Genomic DNA, 22,189 nt, shown 5'->3' with positions numbered 1-22,189 from the left:
TATTTTACTGTTAATATATTTCAATAATTGTATAAACTGAGCATTAATTTACATATTTTAACTTAATGAACTTTTTGAAAAAGAAGATTTAAGTTAATTCCTAAAGAATAGAAACTAGCTTCGTAAGTACTGGCACACAGCTCTACACATATAGGTCCAGTGATGGACTTGCCTTTTTGTTTTTAGACGAACTCTTAAAATGTCCTAAAATACCGTTTATGTGTTGTAATATTAAAAGTGAATGTTATCCTTTGTAAAGTGACTTTAAGTACAAATTGGTTAGGAGTGCCTCAGTAAATATTGAATCTGATCACTAGGTGATCAGTCTTTTGTGGTGATTAATTTCTTTGTAGAGAAAGCTTACAGTCTCCTTCCATGAAAAAGCCTGGTTGTCAGCTTTCTGAAATTTGATCGAAAAAATGGAGGGTGAGCAGCATTCATGTATGGACTTTTCTGTGTTAGCCTGTTTTATATCATCTATGTTGTTGTACGAGGGTTGAATTCAGCTGTATGTGGGAGATCTCAGATTATCAGTGAATTAAATTATGATTTTGGTCTTGTGTAGAAAGTTGGTAGAGGGGTAGTTTAGATAGCTTAGGGATGGTATGGGCTTCCTGGGTAGCTCAGCAATGCTGGAGCCCCCGGTTTGATTCCTGTGGCAGGAAGATCCCCTGGAGAAAGGATCGGCTACCCACTCCAGTATTCTTGGACTTCCCTGGTGGCTCAGACTGTACAGAATTGGCCTGCAATGCAGGAGACTTGATTTTGATCCCTGGGTTGGGAAGATCCCGTGGAGGAGGGCATGGCAACCTACTCCAATATTCTTGCCTGAAGAATCCCCAAGAACAGAAGAGCCTGGCAGGCTACAGTCCATGGGGTCATAAAGAGTTGGACATGACTGAACGACTAAGTACAGCACAGCAAAGGGATGGCACTGTGAAATTCATCAGGTTCAGGCTCGTTTCAGCTATCCGCTCTGTAAAAGCTAGAGTCCTCGTTCCCAGGGTCCAGATAGCAGTTATACTCAACTTTTAGGCAAGAGAATGGAGGGAGGGACAGGGGGTAGGCAGAAGGCTAAGCCTTTAGGATGTTACCTGAAAACTGCCCCACAACACCCTGCTCGTATGTTATTAGCCATTATGTATGTCCACGTCTTGGAAGGGTAGGAGAGGTAAAGGAATTTTTATTAAGGGCATGCATATACCCAGCTAAAATATGTGATTTTCTTAGGAAGGAAGGAGAGGTAATGATGTAGGCGATTAGCACATCAGTAGGCTCTGTGGTGGCTTAGCCGGTAAAGAATCTGCCTGCAACATGGGAGACCTGGGTTCAATCTGTGGGTCAGGAAGATCCCCTGGAGAAGGGAATGGCAACCCATTCCAGTATTCTTGCCTGGAGAATCCCATGGAGAGAGAACCTAAGAGAACACGTCTGAGAAACTCACACTTTGTCTTCACTTTGAATAGGCTCTCAGTTCCCTTTGTCCCCACTTAGCTGCGCTCAGTGCCCACCTGAGCCGCGCTTGCTGTCCTGAACGTTTTCCCGAGAGTGAGCCTGTCCTCAAGATTTCTTGCAAAGATCTTCAAATGACCAGGCATGGAACCCACATCCCCTGCAGTGGAGGCAAAGTCTTAACCACTGGGCCACCAGGGAAGTCCCCTCAAGTTTCCTGTCTGGCTTCTTTGCACAATTTGCCTGCTTTCTGTCTAGGCAGTTAGATTTTTCAGCTGTGTCTGCTTCATTTATTCACTTTTCTTTCACCTTTTAGAAAATTTCATTGGAACTTCTTGTATGCTGTTGTGCCCTTTCCCATTCTTTTTGTCCTAGTGCAGTTACAGCTTTTTAATTTTTATTGCCTTTCCAGTGGAAGTTTGAGAGAGGGAGCAGAGAAGGTTGTTTATTCAGATCTCTTTGTTTAGCAAATAGCGTATTTGCATTTTCAGCTTTCTTCTGTGTTTATATCAATTTGCATTCTTCTTGGCAAGTAAATTTTTTTCCCGCCACATCCTCAGGAATACTCACTGATTAATAATTTAAATAAGTTGCTTTTTGCTGAATAGATGGGTGCGAGATGGTACCCAGTTTTAGGTTGCATTGCCTTGATATCTCTGAGATCCAGCATTTTCTGTTTGCTGGCTGGCCACTTTCTTTTTCTGTAAATTGCATGTCCTTTTTTTGGCCCATTTTCTACATTGTGTTTTCCTTACTGATTTTTAAGAGTTCTGTACATTTTCTGGCAATTTATCCTTTTTCTATTATTTATAGTACAAATATCATCTTTAAATCTGTTTTTTGTCTCTTATGTTTATGGTATCTTTTGTCACACAAAAGTCCTTGCAATTTTTTTTTTTTTTTGGTCTTGCCTCCTGTCATGTGGGATCTTAGTTCCCCAAACGGGGATCAACCCTCACCCACTGCAGTGGAAGCTCAGAAGCTCAGAGTTTGAGTAATGAAATCCTGAAAAGTGTTTTATTCTCCTCAAAATCTGTTGTTACAATTTTTTTCTTATTTCTGATGTTGCGTATGATTACCCCCCACCCCCCAATCAGATCTCTTGAAAGTTCAGAGCCATCTTTTTTTTTAAACCAAGTCTGCTTAACCTTTGGATTTATGCTGTCATTCACTTGTTTCTTTTTCCTCTTTTTGTATAGAATGATTAGCTTCTCAGCTTTTTTTGTTTTTCGAATACATCTCATTTAGGACTATATGTTTTTTCTGAATCTGCTTTCAGTTGCATCCAACTGGTTTTGGTATGAAGTATTCTTGTTGACATTTTTAAAATAATTTGTAATTTTAGTTTTCTTTAATGTGAGTCTTTTATAGAGCTTTTGTAACATTTCTAAATTTGTGTGTCACTTTTTTGTGGGTTAATACGTAGTTTGCTGCATTATGGTACTGTCTTTTTCTTTGTAAAATAAAGTTGATGGAACTAGTTTCATAATTGTGGAAATTTTCCCAAGCACTAATGTTTTATAAATCAAGAAAGAAATTTTGCTGTTCCATTTTACTTCTCAGCTGTTGCTTACATTCTGATTGGTGGTGAAGATATTGAGATAATATTAGCCCTAACGACATTGCTACAGTTTGTTAATCAAATAGAGTATGGTGGATATAAAGATAAATAATACTTGACCTTTGATCTCAAGGAGTACCTGTAGTTGCCAGACCTTAGTTTGGCTGAGTTAATTTTATTTATGCTACATAAATGAGTAAACACAGATTTAACAGGAAAAGTTAAAATCTTTGTTTGATAAATAAAGTGGCTTGTCAGGACTGTCTTCATTATTTGTAATCCTGGAGGGAATTTGCTGCCATACTCTACTGCAGCAGTGCTTCTGTGAGTGATTCTTCATGAGATAGATTGGGCAAAGAAGGAAGTGTGAGGGTAAGGTGCAGGAGGCGTCCACTGGCTCTAATCAATACCTGGCCCAGCGCTCTGGTCTTCTGTATCTGGTTGGTGGGCTTGGAGTTGCCCAGCCCTCAGTACTGACTGGGACTGGATGGCTTACGTGAGTTGTGTTGTGGTATCACTTTCCATGTGGATTGGTTGTTCTTGGTCTCCATACCATCCCCCTAAAAAGTTTTTTTTTAATTAGGATTTTTGGAGAAGACTCTTGAGAATCCCTTGGACTGCAAGGAGATTGAACCAGTCCATCCTAAAGGAGATCAGTCCTGGGTGTTCATTGGAACGACTGATGTTGAAGTTGAAACTCCCAGTACTTTGGCCACCTGATGCGAAGAGCTGACTCATTTGAAAAGACCCTGATGCTGGGAAAGATTGAGGGCAGGAGGAGAAGGGGATAACAGATGAGATGGTTGGATGGCATCTTTGACTCAATGGACATGAGTTTGAGTAAACTCCGGGAGTTGGTGATGGACAGGGAGGCCTGGTGTGCTGCAGTTCATGGGGTCGCAAAGAGTTGGACACGACTGAGCGACTGAACTGAACTGAATGGAAATTTGTTTTATCTTTGGTATATTAAAATAAATATATTTGTTTGCTATTTTTTTTCCCCGTGAGATTTAAAAAGTTGAGTTCTTAGTTATTTGCTCTAGAGCCATTGAGTTCTTAAAGTACTGCTGCTGCTGCTAAGTTGCTTCAGTTGTGTCTGACTCTGTGCGACCCCATAGATGGCAGCCCACCAGGCTCCCCCGTCCCTGGGATTCTCCAGGCAAGAACACTGGAGTGGGTTGCCATTTCCTTCTCCAGTGCATGAAAGTGAAAAGTGGAAGTGAAGTCGCTCAGTCATGTCCGACTCTTCGCAACCCCATGGACTGCAGCCTACCAGGCTTCTCCATCCATGGGTACTAGAGAATATAAAAAACACTTCTGAATATTTGCAAAATCAGAATCTGTAGCTCCTGTTTTTCCAACATGTGCTATGTGTCTGAAATCGTTCATCTCAGGTTGGGACTAGAACCCATGTGCTGGGCCTTGAACCCAGCCAAAACCCACACTACCTGGTTTCAGTTTAGAATGAAGTTGAGGTTCTTGATGTCTCATCACAGAAAGAGTAGAGGGAGAGACAAAGTGATAGGTAAGAAATGAATTTACTGGGATTCAGAGAGAAACACACTCCACAGACAGAGTAGGGGCCATTGAAGAGAGCAAGTGCTGCAAAATATGGCGTGGTTAGTTTTTATAGGCTGGGTAATTTCATATCCTAAAAGATGATGCTGTGAAAGTGCTGCACTCAACATGCCAGCAAATTTGGAAAACTCAGCAGTGGCCACAGGACTGGAAAAGATCAGTTTTCATTCCAGTCCCAAAGAAAGGCAATGCCAAAGAATGCTCAAACTCACACACATTTGCACTCATCTCACACGCTAGCAAAGTAACACTCAAAATTCTTTAAGCGAGGCTCCAACAGTATGTGAACTGAGAACTTCCAAATGTTCAAGTTGGATTTAGAAAAGGCAGAGAACCAGAGCTCAAATTGTCAACATCCGTTGGATCATAGAAGAAGCAAAGGAATTCTAAAAAAACACGTACTTCTGCGTTATTGACTACACCAAAACCTTTGACTGTGTGGATCACAACAAACTGTGGAAAATCCTTCAAGAGATGGGAATACCAGACCACGTTACCTGCCTCCTGAGAAATCTGTATGCAGGTCAAGAAGCAACAGTTAGAACTGGACATGGAACAACAGACTGGTTTCAAATCGGGAAAGGAGTATATCAAGGCTGTATACTTTCACCCTGCTTATATAACTTATATGTAGAGTACATCATGAGAAATGCTGGACTGAATGATGCACAAGCTAGAATCAAGGTTGCTGGGAGAAATCAGTAACCTTAGATATGCAGGTGACACCACCCTTATGGCAGAAAGTTAAGAAAAATTTAAGAGCCTCTTGATGAAAGTAAAAGGGGAGAGTGAAAAAGTTGGCTTGAAACTCAACATTCAGAAAACTAAGATCATGGCATCTGGTCCCATCACTTCATGGCAAATAGATGGAGAAACATTGGAAACAGATTTTATATTTTGGGCTCCCAAATCACTGCAGATGGTGACTGCAGCCATGAAATTAAAAGACACTTGCACCTTGGAAGAAAAATATGACCAACCTAGATAGCATATTGAAAAGCAGAGACATTACTTTGCCAGCAAAGGTCCATCTAGTCAAAGCTATGGTTTTTCCAGTAGTCATGCATGAATGTGAGAGTTGGACTATAAAGAAAGCTGAGCACCAAAGAATTGATGCTTTTGAACTGTGGTGTCGGAGAAGACTTGAGAGTCCCTTGGACAGCGAGGAGATCCAACCAGTCCATCCTAAAGGAAATCAGTCCTGAATATTCGTTTGAAGGACTGATGTTGAAGCTGAAACTTCAATAGTTTGGCCACCTGATGCGAAGAACTGACTCATTTGAATATACCCTGATGTTGGAGAAGATTGAAGGCTGGAGGAGAAGGGGACGACAGAGGATGAGATGGTTGGAATGTATCACCGAGTCAATGGACGTGAGTTTGAGTAAGCTCTGGGCTTTGGTGATGTACAGGGAAGCCTGGCGTGCTGCAGCCCATGAGGTCCCAAAGAGTCGGACACAACTGAACTGAACCTGTGGTTAGCAGTGTCTCCTTTCTTTTGAAAAGAGTTAGTTTCTTTGTGGAGTTTACTCCATACTATGAAATCAGGTATTAATGATTTCCGGTGACTACTGTACTTATGTTTCATTTTTTCATACTTACATTTCATGTTGTATAACCTATCCTAAAATGAAAGTTGCTCAGTCATGTCTGACTCTTTGTGACCCCATGCACTATACAGTCCATGGAATTCTCCATGCAAGAATACTGAAGTGGGTAGATCTCCAGGGGATCTCCCCAACCCAGGATTGAACTGAGGTCTGCTTCATTACAGGCGGATTCTTTATCTGCTGAGCCACCAGGGAAGCCCTTCCTCCCTTACCAGAGAGTCCAGCCATCTCAACCTGGACAGCTGGCAGGAGATAAGGCATCTTTCTGAGTCACTAATTCCTGGTTCATGTCAGAGTCATGTCACTCCTTGCAACACCATGTACTGTATCTTGCCAGGCTCCTCTGTCCATGGAGTTCTCTAAACAAGAAAACTGGACTGGATTGTCGTTTCCTTCTCCAGGGCATCTTCCCGACCCAAGGATCGAACCTGGGTCTCCTGTATTGCACGCAGAGTCTTTACCATCTCAGCCACAAAGGAAGCCAGCCTATCCTAAGACACTTATTTTACTTTGAGAATTCCATCACGTAGCTTTTAGGCATTTAAATGTAGGATATAAATGTACTGTTACCCCACACAAGTCAAATTTTGAGAGTTAACCCCAAAAGCTTTGGAGTAAATAGATACAAAGAAATTTGGTATGTTCTGTGTAGCCTTTCTTTTTTCCTTGATCCATTTGCAGAGAGTATTTTCATTTCCTCCTACTTCCTTCCGGTTTAGAGCAGAGGGCAGCAAATGAAGGCCTGCCCAGCTGCCTGCTTTTGTGTGGTCTGGGGCACTCTCTAGCGGGTTGGCGCTGGGAGCCTTGGACAGCTGGGTAGGGTGCTCCCCTCTGCCCCGTCCTCCCTTTCATTTTCAGTGTCTGCCTCCCTGGCCGGTAGCCAGGCCTCACTGCTGCCCAGGACTTGCTTAGGTGTCACTACACATTGGATGTTCTGCTTGGCAAGTGGCTTGGCAGTGAATGATGTAATCTCGAACCAGGAATTGGTGACTCAGCAAGTCACCTTATCTCTTGCCAGCTGTCCAGGTTGAGATGGCTGGACTCTCTGGCAAGGGAGGAAGGCGTGCCGGAATTTGAGTGTCACCGGGGCAGAGATCAAAACTGACTGCGTTGACCGCTACCCACCTCTTGTCTCCTGGATTTCTCACTGCCTGACTGAATAGTTTTCCTTCAGAGAACTTCAGCTGATGGTAGTTAGATACCTGTCCCTAGCGATCCCATCATCTGAGGTGGCCCAACCAGGTAGAAAGGGTGCAGGGCAGGGCAGATGTTTTCTCTTTTGTTAAGTTGTAACAGGTACCTGCATGTCATCCTTGATTTTTGCCTTTGTTCTGGCAAGGCCTAGGATGTGCTCAGTCACGTCCAACTCTTTGCAACCCCATGGACTAGCCCGTCACGCTCCTCTGTCTATGGAATTCTCAAGGCAAGAATACCTGAGAGGGTTGCCATTTCCTCCTCCGTGGGGTCTGCCCGACCCAGGGATCGAACCCACGTCTCCTGCACTGGCAGGTAGATTCTTTACCACTGAGCCACCTGGGAAGCCCAAAGACCAAGTGTGGGGATCCCTGCTCTGTAGCCCTGTTGGCCCCTTTGCTATGCTGGCTCGCCCTTAGGGGCTGTGGCCTCAGGGTCTCTGTACTCGCTTGTCTCTCTTTATGGACACATTCTTTAGTAGTTCCTATTTGTTCTCAAAACAGAATCTCAGGTTTTACGTTTCAGAGATAAAAAAGTTGCTTTTTGAAAACTTTGCATTTTGCTGATTCTTTTGTTTGGAGCTAGCAATGAAGCTTAGCAAATAAGATCCAGTTCCTGCTCTCAGGGAGTTTAGAACCGATTAATACATAACTGACTGTGGTAAGTTGTGAAGGGAAAATTCCGGGCCCTAAGTGATTGTCAGTGGAGAGGCATTTAGAAAAGGCATGACATTGACTGCTGCTGTTGCTTCTGCCACCACCATGCGTCACCTGACTGCTTCAGTGTAGTAGCCTCCTGACTTCTCTGGACTCCTGCCGTTTGCACACCTGTGAGTCAGTTTTCTACAGAGGGTCTGGGGTGAATCTGAAAATAGATTAGCTCGTGTTACTCTTGTCCACACCCTTTGGTGCTTCCTCCTCTTAAGCAGTAGTAGAAGCCAAAAGTCTTACAGATGCACTCGAGGCATCATTACTTCCTTGATTTCATCTGCTGTTTTCTCCTGTGCTTGCTCTCCAGCCATATCCTCCTCATTGTGCAGAGGTATTTTCAGGCATACGTTTTTCTCAGATTCCTGGCAGTTGTTCTCCCTTCCACTGGTGATGCTTTTCCCCACATCCCATCACTTCCTTCGTGCCCTATTATACATGACATTAAAAATTTTTTTTTGTTTTACTTTTACGTAGTCCAATGACCATGTTATTTAAAAAAAAAACTATAGCCTTCTCATGTCACCCCCTGCACATGACCTTATCCCTCTCACCTCTTTATTTCTCCCATTGCATTTAACACTATGTGCTATTCTGCATTGTTACTTAATTTTGTTTTGCCTCCAGCTCTAAAAGTAAGCTGTACAAGGGTGCAGATTTTTTAATATTTATATACTGCTGAATTCCTGTTGTAGAACTGTGCTTGGTGCATGGCAGACTGTTAGCATGGGCTTCCCAGGTAGTGGTAAAGAACCCGCCTGCCAGTGCAGGTGTCATAAGAGACTTGGGTTCGATCCCTGGGTTGGGAAGATCCCCTGGAGGAGGGGATGGCAATCCACTCGACTATTCTTGCCTGGAAAATCCCACGGAGAGAGGAGTCTGGCAGATTAGAGTCCATAGGGTTGCAAAGAGTCGGACATGACTCAAGCGACTTAGCACGCATGCAAACTGTTAGTATGTCTTTGTTGAAAGAGTGAATGAATGAGGACGAGAAAAATGGGAAATTGTGATGGGAAAGTTTCTGGGTGAAGGGAAAGAAAATGGGTGAATGTCCTGAGCCAGGAGAGAGCACAGAATCTTAATGCCTACAGTGTGTAGTGAATATTCTTAGTTGAGGCTGGAAAATTGGGTAATGAATGATATCACAATTTTTGGATGGAATTATAGTGGGAATCCAAGAATACTCTCCTACATAACCACAGTACAGCTTTCAAAGTCAGGAAATTAACATTGATTAAATATTACCATTTAATCTGTTGTACTCATTCAAATTTTGCTGACTTTCCTATTAATGTTTACAGGTCCAGTATCTAATACCAGATCTTGCATTGCAATTAATTGCCTTTTTAGTCTACTTCAGTCTGGAACAGTTCATCAGTTTTTGGTTGTTTTTCAAGACGGCATTTTTGAAGAGTAGGTACAGGCTGCTTACTTTGTAGAATGTCCCTTAGTTAAAGGGCTTGCCTCTTATTTTCTTGGATTTTATGCATGGTGGGGCTGTTGCACAAACCCAAATGATGCTGTGTTTTTTTTAATGCACCTTAAGAAAAGCATGAGGTTGATTTGTCCCATTGCTGGTAACGTTTGATGTTTATCACTTTGTTAAGATGGTGTCCGCCAGTTTTTTTGACCTCACAGTTAATAAGTTATATTAAGTAGTAAGTAACAGTTAGAACTGGACATGGAACAACAGACTGGTTCCAAATGGGAAAAGGAGTTCGTCAAGGCTGTATATTGTCACCCTGTTTATTTAACTTATATGCAGAGTACATCATGAGAAACGCTGGACTGGAAGAAGCACAAGCTGGAATCAAGATTGCCGGGAGAAATATCAATAACCTCAGATATGCAGATGACACCACCCTTATGGCAGAAAGTGAAGAGGAACTCAAAAGCCTCTTGATGAAAGTGAAAGTGGAGAGTGAAAAAGTTGGCTTAAAGCTCAACATTCAGAAAACGAAGATCATGGCATCCAATCCCATCACTTCATGGGAGATAGATGGGGAATCAGTGGAAACAGTGTCAGACTTTATTTTTCTGGGCTCCAAAATCACTGCAGATGGTGACTGCAGCCATGAAATTAAAAGATGCTTACTCCTTGGAAGGAAAGTTATGACCAACCTAGATAGCATATTCAAAAGCAGAGACATTACTTTGCCAACAAAAGTCCATCTAGTCAAGGCTATGGATTTTCCTGTGGTCATGTATGGATGTGAGAGTTGGACTGTGAAGAAGGCTGAGTGCCGAAGAATTGATGCTTTTGAACTGTGGTGTTGGAGAAGACTCTTGAGAGTCCCTTGGACTGCAAGGAGATCCAACCAGTCCATTCTAAAGGAGATCAGCCCTGGGATTTCTTTGGAAGGAATGATGCTAAAGCTGAAACTCCAGTACTTTGGCCACCTCATGTGAAGAGTTGACTCATTGAAAGAGACTCTGATGCTGGGAGGGATTGGGGGCAGGAGGAGAAGGGGACAACAGAGGATGAGATGGCTGGATGGCATCACTGACTCAATGGATGTGAGTCTGAGTGAACTCCGGGAGTTGGTGATGGACAGGGAGGCCTGGCGTGCTGCGATTCATGGGATCACAAAGAGTCGGACACGACTGAGCGACTGATCTGATCTGATCTTGTGGGGAGATACTTTGAGATTCTGTAATACCCTGTTTCCATCAAGCTTATGTTTTAGCTTCTGGTAATGATTTTACCTGAATCAGATATATTATGAAAGCGGCAACGTCGTGACTTTGCTCACCTCGTTGTTTCTTCTAGATTCATTGGTTGGCATTGTATATTAGGGTAGAGTTTTCTCTGTTAAATTGTTTGTTCTGTTTACTTTAGAATGATCTTATTTTCCTCAGTGGAGTATGATTTGCTATTTGTTTGAATTATTCTGGACTTGGCTAGTGGGAGCTGCTTTCAGCTAGTTCCTGTGTACTTTTGACATTTCCTCCTCATGTTTTAAGTACTTCCTTAACTTTCTGGCATAGCTGAATGTTTAGGCTTGACTTGAATTTTCTCATTGTCAGCCGTGGGGTCCGTCATTTCTCTAAGGAGCACTGGCTCTGTTTATTAATTATTAATTAATTCATTTATTTATTGGCTATACTACGAAGCTTATGGGATCTTAGTTCCCGGACTAGGGATGGGACCCATGCCCCCTGCAGTTCAGTGCAGAGTCCTAACCACTGGCCCACCAAGGGAAGTCCCAACGCTGGCTCCATTTAGTGCAGAGCATAATTTATCTGGACTCTAGGTGTGCTTTTTGCTACTTAGTATTATTGTTGCTAGAGCCTCTCAGCATATAAATTTAGGAAATACACACACACATTTATACCACTTTTTGTATCTGTATTACACTGTGTTAAAAATGAGTTCACACTGATACCTCCAGTTCCAGTCCAAAGCCAGTTTCTTCTAGCTGTCCACTATCCCATATTTGTAACTCTTTTTTTCCAAGGCAGTTAGAAACCTGACTCCCATTATCTTCAGTGTATTTAATTGTTCTCTTCTTCCTGTTTGTAACCAAACTTGTAGCCATGGCAGCCATAAACTTGATCTCTGATTTGTCCTATCTGCTCCCACCCCTCCTGAAAACTAAGCTTCAGAAATAACAATTGCAGTCAACCCTGATGACTCGTGGGAGGGGATGGGCAGGGAGGTGATAAGGGGAAGAAGAAAGATTAGAGGCCAGTTAGAAGCTTGGCCTTGGACACCCCTTAACCCCCACCTTGCTAGCTCAGAGGTCACGTTTCATGGTCATTCTGGCTGCTATATGGAGAACAGATGGGAGAATGAGAAAGAAGAGAAAGGGTGACTGGCTGGGGAACTTGTGGATTAGTCTGCTTTCAGGGGAGAGGGGAAATGTTGGCACACTGTGTAGCATTGGTGGAAATGGATGGGGCGGACATACTGAAATCACATTTGAAAGCTGGTAAACCTGGGCAATGGCACCCCACTACAGCACCCTTGCCTGGAGAATCCCGTGGACAAAGGAGCCTGGTGCGATGCAGTCCATGGGGTCGCGAAGAGTCAGACACGACTCAGCGGCTTAACTACTTTTCACTTCCCTGCATTGGAGAAGGAAATGGCAACCCACTCCAGCACTCTTGCCTGGAGAATCCCATGGACAGAGGAGCCTGGTGGGCTGCCGTCTGTGGGGTCGCACAGAGTCGGACACGGCTGAAGCGACTTAGCAGCAGCAGCAAACTGCTTTTGCTGCTGCTGCTGCTAAGTCACTTCAGTCGTGTCCGACTCTATGCGACCCCATAGATCAGTAGTTTACCAGAGGTGTTAATTTGTCCAGTGGATGTAAACAATAACCTTAATAAGAAATAGTATTTTAAGAAATGCATTGGTTACCTAGGCAGAGGTTAGTTTGCTTTTAGCGAATAATAGTAGACAAATATTTTTCTTTGGTGCTAAGAGTTTTTTGTTAATAGTTTTTTCATTGCATGCTTTTTAGCTATAGGTTTACACATTAAAAGACTATGTTAATTAATTTTAAAATGGCTGATTGAAATCTAATTTGTGGGCCACTGAAAGTAAGCATGCGTAATTTTAAGTATACTCTTAAACCAGTTGTATTTATATAAATGTGTGTAATACTTAGCTTTGGTAATTTTAGGTTTTGACTGGTTTTTATATTGATCAATTATTTTTTATTGTTCCTTTTTCTTCCTGATTTATGGAGATGTAATTGACACTTAGCTCTGTGTAAGTTTAAGGTATAGTACAGCGTAAGGATTTGACGTTAAGTCATGAATTGGTGAGTACTGTAAGTTTAGTGAATATCCATCATCTTATATAGATACAAAATTAAAGAAATAGAAATCTTTTTCCTTGTGGTGAGAACACTGAGGATTTACTCTCTTAACAACTTTCATATATAATATAAAGCAATGTTAATTACATGTATCATATTGTGTTAGACAGCCCTGGTATCAGTACTTAGTTACCTTATGACTAGAAGTTTGTACCTTTGACTGCCTTCATCCAGTTCTTCTCCCCTCAAGTCCCCACCTCTGGTAACTGAAAATTGGATCTCTTTTTCTGTGTGTGTTTGGTTTTGAAGTAGAATTGACCCACAACACTGTGTTAGTTTCTGTCACACAGCATAGTGATTTAGTATTTCTGTACGTTTCAAAGTAATCCCAATATGTTCAGATGCCATTCGTCACCATACAAAGATATTACATAACTATTGACCACATTCCCCGCACTGTACATTCCATATCTGTGGCTCATTTATTTTCTATTAGACATTTGTATGCCTAATCTCCTATACAATAGGGAAAAGACAGCTTCTGAAGTAAATGGTGTTGGGAAAACTGGACTACTTCTCACACCGTGAGCAAAAATAAATTCAAAATGGATTAAAGACTTCTAGATATAAGACCTGAAGCCATAAAACTTCTAGAAGAAAACAAAATACACTGTTTGATATGAGTCATATCTTTTTATGTCTCCTCAGTCAAGGGAAACAAAAGCAAAAATAAACAAATTTGCTCTCTTTTTCAGATACTATGATCAGATCTGTTCCATTGAACCCAAATTTCCATTTTCTGAAAACCAGGTAAGTCATTTGTTTTAAAGTTACATGTGATAATGGTAAATCACCCATTTCCTCTTACCCTTGGTGTTTTATTAAAATAAACGGTGCCTCTTCACTCTCTAGGTTTTTATAACACTTTTAAATGAAAAACTTTTAAGCCCATCTGTTATGAATCTGTGCTGCTTTGAAGTGTCTCTTGAAATTCTGTTCATGCCGTTCCTCAGTCACTTCTGTGCTCACGTAGTGCGTTGGATTGCATTTTTCTTCCTGCATTTTTTATCTGTAGGAAGTATGGACCAAGATAATCTGTGATGTCCTTTCCTTTGGTTTTTGCAGAATAAAGTAGGAAACTATATGATTCAGGACGTATTTAGTTTCAGTTTATGTGCTTTAAAAATTATTTGCCCAAGTTGCATTTGCATATAAACTTGCAAATACTGTTATGATTAGGTGTTACACTGTAGGCATGTCAGTCTTTCTCTTAAAAGATAGATATTGAAAGTGCTGATGATTTCGTGCAGTTATATTTGGGACACTTGTTAAAAGTTTTTAACTTTTGTGACATTTCTAAATGTTAAAATAGTTTGTACAAAATACTTTAAGCATAAAGTTTTTACAAGTCAAGTGACGTGGTGAGACTTGTTTTAAAATACCCCAGGAGAAAAAGTATGTGTGTGTTGGTGTTTGGATTGGGAAGTGTGGGTAGATGAGTGGAGAAGGGTAGAAGACTGATGTGTGTATGTGAGTTCCTTGTGTTACTGTCTCTACTTTCAGGTGTATTGAAAATTTCTCTCAGCCATAGTTGAAAAATTTTGTATTGGATTGCAATACATAATTTAAAAGAGGCTAAATTCTTTTAACCTTCACACTGTGGAATAGTTTAGAGTGAGATGCAGTTTTTAATTAAGTAAACTTTTTATTCGTGTATAAAACACACACAGAACAGTTAACAAACAGTGTATAGCCTGAGTCATCACGAAGTGAATATACACGTCTGCTGCTGCTGCTAAGTCACTTCAGTTGTGTCCACTAGCCATCACCCAAATCAAGAAATAAAAGTTTATCTCATCCTGGAAATTCTCCTACTTAAGTGCCTGTTCTGTTCAGGTCACTGTGGATTTGTAAAGATGCGCAAGACCATGTTTTCTGGAGAAGATAGTGTGTGTGTGATTACTGTGGAAGAGCAACGTTGCAGATATCCTACTGCCTGAATTTTACTTTCAGAAAAGAACATTTCATGGTTCACAAAAAGGAAAAGGAGTAGTTTGGTTAGAGAAGATAGTGTTTTAGACAGATTGAAACTTTTGTCCTTTTCTTCACTGTGGATTGTTTTTTGAAAGAGACTGAATGAGATTCAGGAAGGTAACATAATTTTCTTTCCCCCCCCTTCTTTCTATCAAGATCTGCTTGACATTTACCTGGAAGGATGCTTTTGATAAAGGTTCACTTTTTGGAGGATCGGTAAAATTGGGTATGTAATTTTAAAATAAAAATGACAGGAAATTTGTTCTATCTTGGATTGTTTTAGTCTCCAAAATTGCTCTCCTAATGACTCTTTGTAAATAATGAAAATTTTTATGTTTCGTTTTCTTTTTAACTTCAACTTCTAATGAAATTTCCAAATACTTGTAGAGAGCCTATGTCTTGCCAGGCACTGTCCTAGTTTTAAAACTGAACAAGATAATTGTATTCAGTCTGGTTGGAAGATAGCTGATCATTTTAAAGTACAGTGGGAAGTATATTAACCTCTGAAGAAACTTATGGGCACCTAGACAAGGAAGTAGTTAATTCTGCTCTTGAATGCACGTGATGTTTGAATGAATCCTTGAAGGATGAATTTGTTTTTTCCAGGTAGAAAATAATGTTACAGGTAGAATAACCAAAAGTCAGAAGAGTGAAGGCTTTTTTTATCTACCAGCTCATCATGTTAACCTTTCTGTGTGTTAATTTTCTCATTTCTGAAGTGGGATTATTAAATGAGTGGAATACATGTAAAGTCCTTAAAACAAGACTCAATAAATATTAGCTACAATGAATAATATTAATATTACATATAACTATAATATATATAATGTGTATGCATTATAGGATATATACTATATAACATTATATAACAGTATCATATAGTATAAGTTACCATATTAACACATATTAATATAATTATTGATAAGAGTTGAAACTCTGGGTGATGCGGGAATTTTGGAGGGTGAAGCCATTGGAGAGTAGATTGTGAAGAGTTGCAAGTGTGCTATCAATTTGTGTTCTTCCCTCATAGCTTATTCCACCTGGGCACTGTGAAAGGGCTTTGTACATGTTATCTAACTAAACTCCCTCTTAGCACAGTGAGAAAAGGCACTATTCTTACTAAAACTGGTTTAGAAAGATGAGTGACTTTCTAAGATTTAATGAAACTGTATATGACTCAGAAAGCCTAAATCCAGAGACTAGAGAGAAACAGACCCATTAAACTGGTGAGAGATGAAGAGATTAGACCAAGTATCGTGTCTGTGGGTTGGGGAAAGGATGGTTTTGAAAGAGGGTTCAGAGGTGAAAACCAGTGGATCTGCTGGCTAGAAGGAATTGATGATTGACTTTAAGATTTGTAACTTGGTTTGACCTGTGGATAATTATTCTTTTCAATAGACAGGTCAAGTTTGACTTTTCTGTGTTATATCTGGGTAGAAATTTGTCTTTGGCATTCAGATGTAATGTATTTAAAACTCAAAAGAGCTGGAGACGTAGATTTAGGAACAGTTTCCTTAAAAGATAATAAATTTATCTTCTCTGGTAGACTGTGGGTTGGGAAAAGTATGAAAGCCAAACTAGGGAGTATAACTTTTAGGGGAAATAAGAGGAAGAGTTTCCTGGGAATGAGGTTGAGAAAAGGCTTTCAGATCTCGGAAGAACCAGGGGAAAATAGAGATGGGATTGAATTCCAGAAGAGTTTCAGAGGTCGTGCAGAAGAGTTTCAGAGGTTGTACAGTCCAGTGGTTCCCAAACCTGGCTGCATGTTGCAGTTACCTGGGGAAAAGGTTAGAAATACTGATTGTATTTACAGACAAAGATAACAGTATGCCAGATGTGAAAGGAGGACATTGCAGGGTGGGCCACTGGGTTTCATCTCTTTGAAAATGCCTGCATGTGACTTTGATGTTGAAACATTGTTGACAGAGTCCAGATGGAGGTCAAAGAAGGTTGTAAAATTCGCTAGCTCAGTCGATAAAGAATCCACCTGTAATGCTGGAGACCTGGGTTCAATCCCTGGGTTGGGAAGATCCCTTGGAGGAGGGCATGGCAACCCATTCCAGTATTCTTGCCTGGAGAATCCCCGTGGACAGAGGAGCCTGGTGGGCTACAGTCCATGGGGTCACAAAGAGTCGGACACGACTGAGCAACTAAGCACAGCACAACACAGGAGGAGAAAGAAGATTCCCTAGGGCAGGCTGAAGTCAGGTTGTGTTGGGTTGAGAGAGGACCGGAAGTTAGGAAATGCGAACAACACGTGTGGGTGCTGAACAGCTCAGTTCAGAAAACATGCAGTGATGATTTGGGGACAGAGGGGTCATTATGCTGAGAGAGAGGCAAGATCAAGAGAAGGACTTCCAGTACTGCTGTGACAAGCAGATTCTTTGGCTGGGAATAAGGAGCAGGTATCCATAGAACTAGGATACACTTAAGTGAGATAGGTAAAGTTGATGAACCGAGATCCTAGAGGAATTGGGATGGAAAAGAATTGAGCGCACATATAAAACAGGAGGTAGAGATCATCAAGGCATTTCTAGTATCAGTTATGGGGGATTAAATGTCCATCAGTAATGTTTAGGGTAAATGAAGCATGGGCTGCCCATTCCTTAGAATATTGTGTAATTTAAAGTATTAAGAATGATATATATTTGTTGACATGTAGACCTGTGTCCACTGAATATCCAATAAAAGACATGTTACAGGTGAGAGCTGCTATATAACTCAGGGCCCCAGAGTTGGTCTCCTTGGGACACCTTTTGTATAAAACCCAAGGTGATTGCTACTTCCTGGATGAGAAATTGTCAAAATAAAATGGCAGACTATGACCTGGGATGATAATGTTTATGGGAAATATAATAGGCTGGGATATATATTTTGTAAAAAAAAAAAAAGTTTTATCTGTTGCTTGGAGTATATTTCATTGTTCTTGAAGTCTGCTAATTCATATATTGGATGAGCTGTTGTCATATTTACACTGTCACTTTCTTGTACGGCTCTGTGTGTACATTTACAAGTTTTAATTGCTCTACCAACACATACATTCTGTGCTTTTATCATAGTCTCAAGATTTCCCAAACTCTCAGTCTCATTATTTGTCTCTCTCAACTCCCCTCTTCCTGAGTGGCTCTTCTGTTCCCTTGGCGTCTTTTCTTTCTTGAGTGTGAGCCGTTTGCTGTCTAAAGCTTCTCTATAATGATTATCCTTTAGTTTAGAATCATTGTTTTCTGAATATTGTGTGTTCCTCCTTCACTGGAATATATTCTTTTGTTTTTGTTTGATTTTTAGTTTTGACTGTGCTGGGTCCTGCTGTATATGGGCTTTTTATAGCTTGGTGAGTGGGGGCTACTCTCTGGTTGCGTGCACGGGCTTCTCCTTGCCTTGGCTTCTCTCACTGTGGAGCACCACCTCTAAGGTGTGCAGGCTGTAGTAGCTGTGGCCCCTGGGCTTAGTTGCCCTGTGGCATGTGGGATCATCCCTTCTGATCACTAAAAACTTTTAGTGATCAAATTTTCATTTCCAGGGGCTTTTTCTTACTCGAGGAGTATTCTTTTTTAATAACATCCTGTACTTGTTTTATGGATGTACTGTCTTTGAATCTCTTTTAAGGATGCTCATGAGGATCTTGGAAATGTTGCTTTCTGTTACTGAAATTGTTTTTGTTTATTCTGGGTTCAGATTTTCAGTTCACCTTGATCTTAATTTTTGTGTGTGTTCTGCTCCTGGTTATTGTAGATTGTTAATACATTTATTTAAGAAAGTAGGTTAGAGTATTCTTGAGTATTCTTGCCTTGAGAACCCCATGAACAGTATGAGAAGGCAAAAAAATATGACACTGAAAGATGAACTCCTCAGGTCGGCAGGTGCCCAGTATGCTACTGGAGAGGAGTGGAGAAGTAACTCCAGAAAGAATGAAGAGACAGAGCCAAAGCGAAAACAATGCCCAGTTGTGGCTGTGACTGGTGATGGAAGTAAAGTCCAATGCTGTAAAGAACAATATTGCATAGGAACCTGGGATGTCAGGTCCAGGAATCAAGGCAAATTGGCAGTGTCAAATAGGAGATGGCAAGAGGTGATGTTTTAGGAATCAGTGAACTAAAATGGGCTGGAATGGGTGAATTTAATTCAGATGGCCATTATATCTACTACTGTGAGCAAGAATCCCTTAGAAGAAATGAAGTACCCCTCATAGTCAACAAGAGTCCAAAATGTAGTACTTGGGTGCAATCTCAAAAATGACTGAATGATCTCTGTTCATTTCCAAGACAAGCCATTCAGTATCACAGTAATCCAAGTCTGTGCCCCAACCGCTAATGCCAAAGAAACTGAAGTTGAATGTTTCTGTGAAGACCTACAAGACCTTCTAGTATTAACACCCCCAAAAGATGTCCTTTTCATCATAGGGGACTGGAATGCAAAAATAGGAAGTCAAGAGATACCTGGAATAACAGGCAGGTTTGACCTGGGAGTGCAAAATGCAGCAGGGAAAGGCTAACAGTTTTGCCAAGAGAATGCCATTGGTCATAGCAAACACCCTCTTCCAACAATGCAAGAGACCACTCTACACGTGGACATCACCAGATGGTCAATACTGAAATCAGATTGATTATATTCTTTGCAGCCAAAGATGGAGAAGTTCTATATGGTCAGCAAAAACAAGACTGGGAGCTGACTGTGGCTCAGATCATGAACTCCTTATTGCCAAATTCAGACTTAAATTGAAGAAAGTAGGGAAAACCACTAGACCATTCAGATATGACCTAAGTCAAATCCCTTATGACTATACAGTAGAAGTGAGAAATAGATTCAAGGGATTAGATCTGATAGAGTGCCTGAAGAACTATGGATGGAGGTTTGTAACACTGTACAGGAGGCAGTGATCAAGACCATCCCCATGAAAAAGAAATGCAAAAAGACAAAATGGTAGTCTGAGGAGGCCTTACAAATAGCTGAGAAGAGAGACACAAAAGGCAAAGGAGAAAAGGAAAGGTATACCTATCTGAATGCAGAGTTCCAGAGAACAGCAAGGAGAGATAAGAAAGCCATCTTAAGTGAACACTGCAGAGAAATAGAGGAAAGCAATAGAATGGGAAAGACTAGAGATCTCTTCAAGAAAATTAGAGATGCCAAGGGAACATTTCATGCAAAGATGGGCATAATAAGGACAGAAGTGGTATGGACCTAAGAGAAGCAGAAGACATTAAGAAGAGGTGGCAAGAATACACAGAAAAACTATACAAAAAGATCTTCATGACCCAGATAATCACGATGGTGTGATCACTCACCTAGAACCAGACAGCCTGGAACGCGAAGTCAAGTGGGCCTTAGGAAGCATCACTACGAGCAAAGCTAGTGGAGGTGATGGAATTCCAGCTGAGCTATTTAGAATCCTAAAAGTTGATGCTGTGAAAGTGCTGCACTCAATATGCCAGCAAATTTGGAAAGCTCAGCAGTGACCACAGGACTGGAAAAGGTCAGTTTTCATTCCAGTTCCAAAGAAAGGCATTGCCAAGGAATGTTCAAACTACCGCACAATTGCACTCATTTCACACACTTAGTAGAGTAATGCTCAGAATTCTCCAAGCCAGGATTCAACAGAATATTGAACCGTGAGCTTGTAGATGTTCAAGCTGGATTTAGAAAAGGCAGAGGAACTAGAGATCAAATTGCCAACATCTGTTAAATCATCAAAAAAGAGAGAGTTCCAGAAAAACATCTAGTTCTGCTTTATTGACTATGCCAAAGCCTTTGAATGTGTGAATCACAACAAACTGTGGAATATTCTTAAAGAGATGGGAATACCAGACCACCTTACCTGCCTCCTGAGAAATCTGTATGCAGGTCAAGACGCTTGCTCCTTGGAAGAAAAACTATGACCAACCTAGACAGCATATTAGAAAGCAGAGACATTACCTTGCTGACAAAGGTCTGTCTACTCAAAGCTATGGTTTTTCCAGTAGTCATGTATGGATGTGAAATTTGAACCATAAAGAAAGCTGAGTGTCGAAGAATTGATGCTTTTGAACTGTGGTGTTGGAGAAGACTCCTGAGAGTCCCTTGGACTGCAAGGTGATCCAACCAGCCCATCCTAAGGGAAATCAATCCTGAATATTCATTGGAAGGACTGATGCTGAAGCTGAAACTCCAATCCTTTGGCCACCTGATGCAAAGAACTGACTCATTGGCAAAGACCCTGATGCTGGGAAAGATTGAAGGCTGGAGGAGAAGGGGACGACAGAGGATGAGATGGTTGGATGGCATCACTGACTCAATGGACATGACTTTGAGCAAGCTCCGGGAGTTGGTGATGGACAGGAAAGTCTGGTGTGCTGCAGTCCATGGGGTCCCAAAGAGTTGGCCATGACTGAATGACCGAACTGAAATGAGGCTAGAATAGCTGGTGTGTATGTCTGCTTTATGCTGCAGAGGCTAGAATTAGGTTGGGGGCAAGCTAAAAGCTGGCTGTAATTACAGGGGAGACTACTAAAGTGCTCATAACAAGTGTTTTACTTTATGACACTTCTGTATGGCATAAACACACAGCTATAATGTTATTCTGGTTTTCCTGGGTGGTTTGTTCAATGGTTTTGTCAGAAGCCTTATGATTATTTTGCTTGGTTTTCAATATCTGGCACATTATGTGACATCTTGAATGTGACTATGATTGAATTTGTTCTTCTGTGTGTGTGTGTGTGTGTTTAAAAAAACCCATAACATAAAATATACTATCTTAACCAATTAAAAAAAATTTTTTTCCCCCCTCATTGCGTGGCTTGTGGGCTCTTAGTTCCCTAGCTAAGGGCTGAACCTGGGTTCCAGCAGTGAAAGCACCAAGTGCTAAGCACTAGACTGCCAGGGAGGTCCCTGTCTTAACCAGTGTTAAGTGTATAGTTCAGAGGCGTTGGGTGTACTCACATTGTGAAACATCTCTGAAACGTTCTGATCTTGCCAGTCTGAAACTCTGTGCTCTTTAAATAACAGCTTCCCTTTTCACCCGTGCCCCAGTACTTGGTGACCACCATTCTACCTTCTGTTTATAGAAGTTTGACTGCTTTAGACACCTCACGTGGGTGGGATCATAGAGTGTTTGTCTTTTTGTGACTAGCATGTTCTGCTTAGTGTAATGTCGTTAAGGTTCGTCCATCTTATGGTATGTGATCAGATTTCCCTACTTTTTAAGCCGAATGATACTCCGTTGTAGGTTTATACTATGTTTTGCTTCTGTTCATGAACCAGTGAATTGCTTCCTGCTTTTGGCTACTGTGAATGATTCTGATATGAACATGGATGTAC

The 22,189-nt window shown here is 41.1% G+C and overlaps 1 protein-coding gene across 2 annotated transcripts in view; it reads left to right on the top strand.

Annotated features, from left to right (window-relative positions):
• PDCD6IP (programmed cell death 6 interacting protein) overlaps positions 1 to 22,189 on the top strand; it is a 71,365-nt gene that overhangs the window by 2,449 nt on the left and 46,727 nt on the right. For both annotated transcript variants that reach the window (XM_027523440.1, XM_027523439.1), the window contains exons 2-3: positions 13,621 to 13,675; positions 15,056 to 15,125. In XM_027523440.1, coding sequence (XP_027379241.1) covers positions 13,621 to 13,675; positions 15,056 to 15,125 — 125 coding nt within the window. The remainder of the gene's footprint in view (positions 1 to 13,620; positions 13,676 to 15,055; positions 15,126 to 22,189) is intronic.

Source organism: Bos indicus x Bos taurus, chromosome 22 (assembly GCF_003369695.1).
Source record: "Bos indicus x Bos taurus breed Angus x Brahman F1 hybrid chromosome 22, Bos_hybrid_MaternalHap_v2.0, whole genome shotgun sequence".
Lineage (NCBI taxonomy): Eukaryota > Metazoa > Chordata > Mammalia > Artiodactyla > Bovidae > Bos > Bos indicus x Bos taurus.
This window is presented reverse-complemented; position numbering and strand designations above follow the sequence as displayed.